At 41.1% G+C, this 2,509-nt stretch overlaps 2 protein-coding genes across 2 annotated transcripts in view; both read right to left on the bottom strand.

Moving 5' to 3' along the window:
- LOC118740008 (PH and SEC7 domain-containing protein-like) overlaps nt 1–2,509 on the bottom strand; it is a 62,951-nt gene that overhangs the window by 15,174 nt on the left and 45,268 nt on the right. The window lies entirely within an intron of this gene.
- LOC118739999 (ribosome-releasing factor 2, mitochondrial) overlaps nt 1–2,509 on the bottom strand; it is a gene marked incomplete at its 5' end in the record, with an annotated part of 3,074 nt that extends 565 nt beyond the window's left edge. The window contains 6 exon segments of the mRNA XM_036471503.1: nt 237–447; nt 525–834; nt 909–1,131; nt 1,505–1,871; nt 1,928–2,220; nt 2,403–2,509. Of these exon segments, the coding sequence (XP_036327396.1) occupies nt 237–447; nt 525–834; nt 909–1,131; nt 1,505–1,871; nt 1,928–2,220; nt 2,403–2,509 (1,511 nt within the window).

Here is a 2,509-nt window from a genome sequence, read left to right as displayed (position 1 = left end):
TTTTTTTCTTCATATTTTTACCTTACAAGTTACTATATGTGTCATCATTTAAAAGGTGGTCTAAGTGATTTCACGCCGTTTGTGTATGAATGATCATTTAACCCTATCTGAACGCATTTGCTAATCGTTCAACTTAACCAACCAAAGGTAAAAAGTGTTTTCATTCATTCTACTGATTTAGATCACCTTTAAAATTATGGAACATAAACATATGTTAATGTTGCATAGATATGTACCTAAATAGTTCTTTCTGTTCACGCGTCAGCTCCAGTGTAATCATTACACTTTGCTTACTACCAGCAATGTCTTTGTCTAACTGAAAAGTCTCAATTGCTGGCTCTTCAATCGTTTCTTTGTAGGCAATTTGTAGTGGCCCAAGATCTACATCGATTTTATATTCGGTGAGTATGCGAGATTTTACAATATCCATATGCAGTTCACCCATGCCTGGAAATTAGATCGATTTAATTAGCGAGTAAACGTGGAGACACTATAAATTCAAACCCGATTCGTTGGTTTCTTACCACCCAGTACTGTTTGTCCAGTAACAGAGTCGTAGTTCACACGCAAGCTGGGATCTTCGCGCTGCAATTGCTTTAGCGCTGCCTCCATGGCATTCTGAGTCGCTAAGCTAGGTGGTTCGATGGAGCAAAAGTAGACAGCGTCAGGTATTTGTGGCTCTGTGGCGAATATCTCACTCACTAGGGTAGCATCAGTATCGCTCTCGTCGGGAGTTACATGGTTTTCAGGTAATTTCAGTGTTTTTCCTAAACGCTTTTGTGCACTTTTTAGTGTGGAGGCACTTGCCGTCAACAGATCACCAGTAACTGTATGCTAAGGGATGAATTTCGTAAGAATGGAAAACAGTTGTAATGTAATTAAAAAATATTATTTGGTTCTTACTCTACCTTCAAGCCAGCACATATTGCTACATCTCCTGCTGGCACTCCACTAATTTCCCGGTACTCATCTGCTAAAGGCTCATAAACTTTGCTAATCACCTCTGCAGTGTTGCGTGTGGTAACCAAACGTGAGCCTTTCTTCAATTCCCCACGAAACACGCGCACTAACGTCAAGGTACCACGTTGCTTGTCGTGCACAATTTTAAAAACTTTGCCGACAAAATCTTCACTATATCAGTGAGGTTGCATTAAAAAGGTAGGTAGGATAGTATATCGATACCTGAGTGGAAGATCGACCTATCTCGGCAGCCAGTTCGAAAACGTCCTATCTCAGAAAACTTCAAGTCCTATATCTGAATTTGGCTGAAGAACGCCCGATCTCAGCACATTTTCAATGTATTTAATGTTTTTTGATCGAATTCTGAGATGGGTGTTTTTCAATAAAACTATGAATTACGGCATTGTTCAATAAAATTTTGAAGTAAGGCGTTCTTGAAAAGTTTTCTGAGATAAGTCGTTTTCGAATTGGCTTTTCAGATAAGTCGATCTTTCAATCAGGTGACGATATGGTAACAAAATTGTATTGTACAATAGTTCATTACCCAAAACAATCGTAAAGCTGGCTGCGTTCATGAGGTGCTGGTAAATAATCAATGACTGCATCCATTACGAGCTGAATGCCTACATTTTTGTATGCCGAGCCAACAAGCACTGGCACCACCTTACGCCGCGCTACAGAGCGTCGCAAGGCTTGTTGGATTAGCTCGTTGCTGACTTGTTCGAAACCTTCACTATTTATAACTACCTGCGCTAGCTCATCATCGATACCGGAAAGCTCATCTATCAGGGTGTAACGTTTCTCTTGCAACTCTGCCAGATGTACATCTAAAGGTGGCTGTGCTGAATACTCGCGACCCAAACTTTCAGTATTCCAAGTGAAAGTTTGCTGTGTGATTACATCCAATATACCTAAGAGGCATAATTTATTATCTATACGTATATTTTTTTATTATAAACATACTTACCCAAATTTCCCTTATCATCCTTCAATGGCGACTGTAAGCAAATGGGTTTTACATCCAATTTCTGCGACAAGTCGTGCACGCAGGCCATGAAATCTGCGTCCGGACGATCCATTTTATTCACAAATACAAGTTTGGGCAAACGATGTTTTTCAGCTTGTGACCATACCGTGATTGTTTGTGCTTCGACGCCAGCTGTGCCATCTAACACTACAATAACACCGTCCACAGCGTGCAGCGACTGCTCCACTTCCATAGTGAAGTCTATATGACCCGGGGTGTCTAAAAGATTTATTCTAAAAATAAAAGATACAATCAATAATCAACATTTCTTTGGTTGTTGCTGTTATATAAATTCTCCAAAGAGATTTTGGGGAACGATGCTGGAGTGACAGTCTATGGCCAGGTATAGATCTGGGTCGTTCCAGTTTCGTATATCCGACTGTCGTGGGAACGACATTTCATTGGTACAACCCACTTGTGTCCACGCCAGTTGAAAGCGACCGCCGAGCTGCATATCGTTATACCGCGCTCACGCTCCTGCGTGAGGTAATCTGTAACAGTGTTCCCGCGATGCACTTCGCC

The sequence above is a fragment of the Rhagoletis pomonella genome, unplaced genomic scaffold, assembly GCF_013731165.1.
Source record: "Rhagoletis pomonella isolate Grant_MI unplaced genomic scaffold, Rhpom_1.0 Rhpom_scaffold_00001, whole genome shotgun sequence".
Lineage (NCBI taxonomy): Eukaryota > Metazoa > Arthropoda > Insecta > Diptera > Tephritidae > Rhagoletis > Rhagoletis pomonella.
This window is presented reverse-complemented; position numbering and strand designations above follow the sequence as displayed.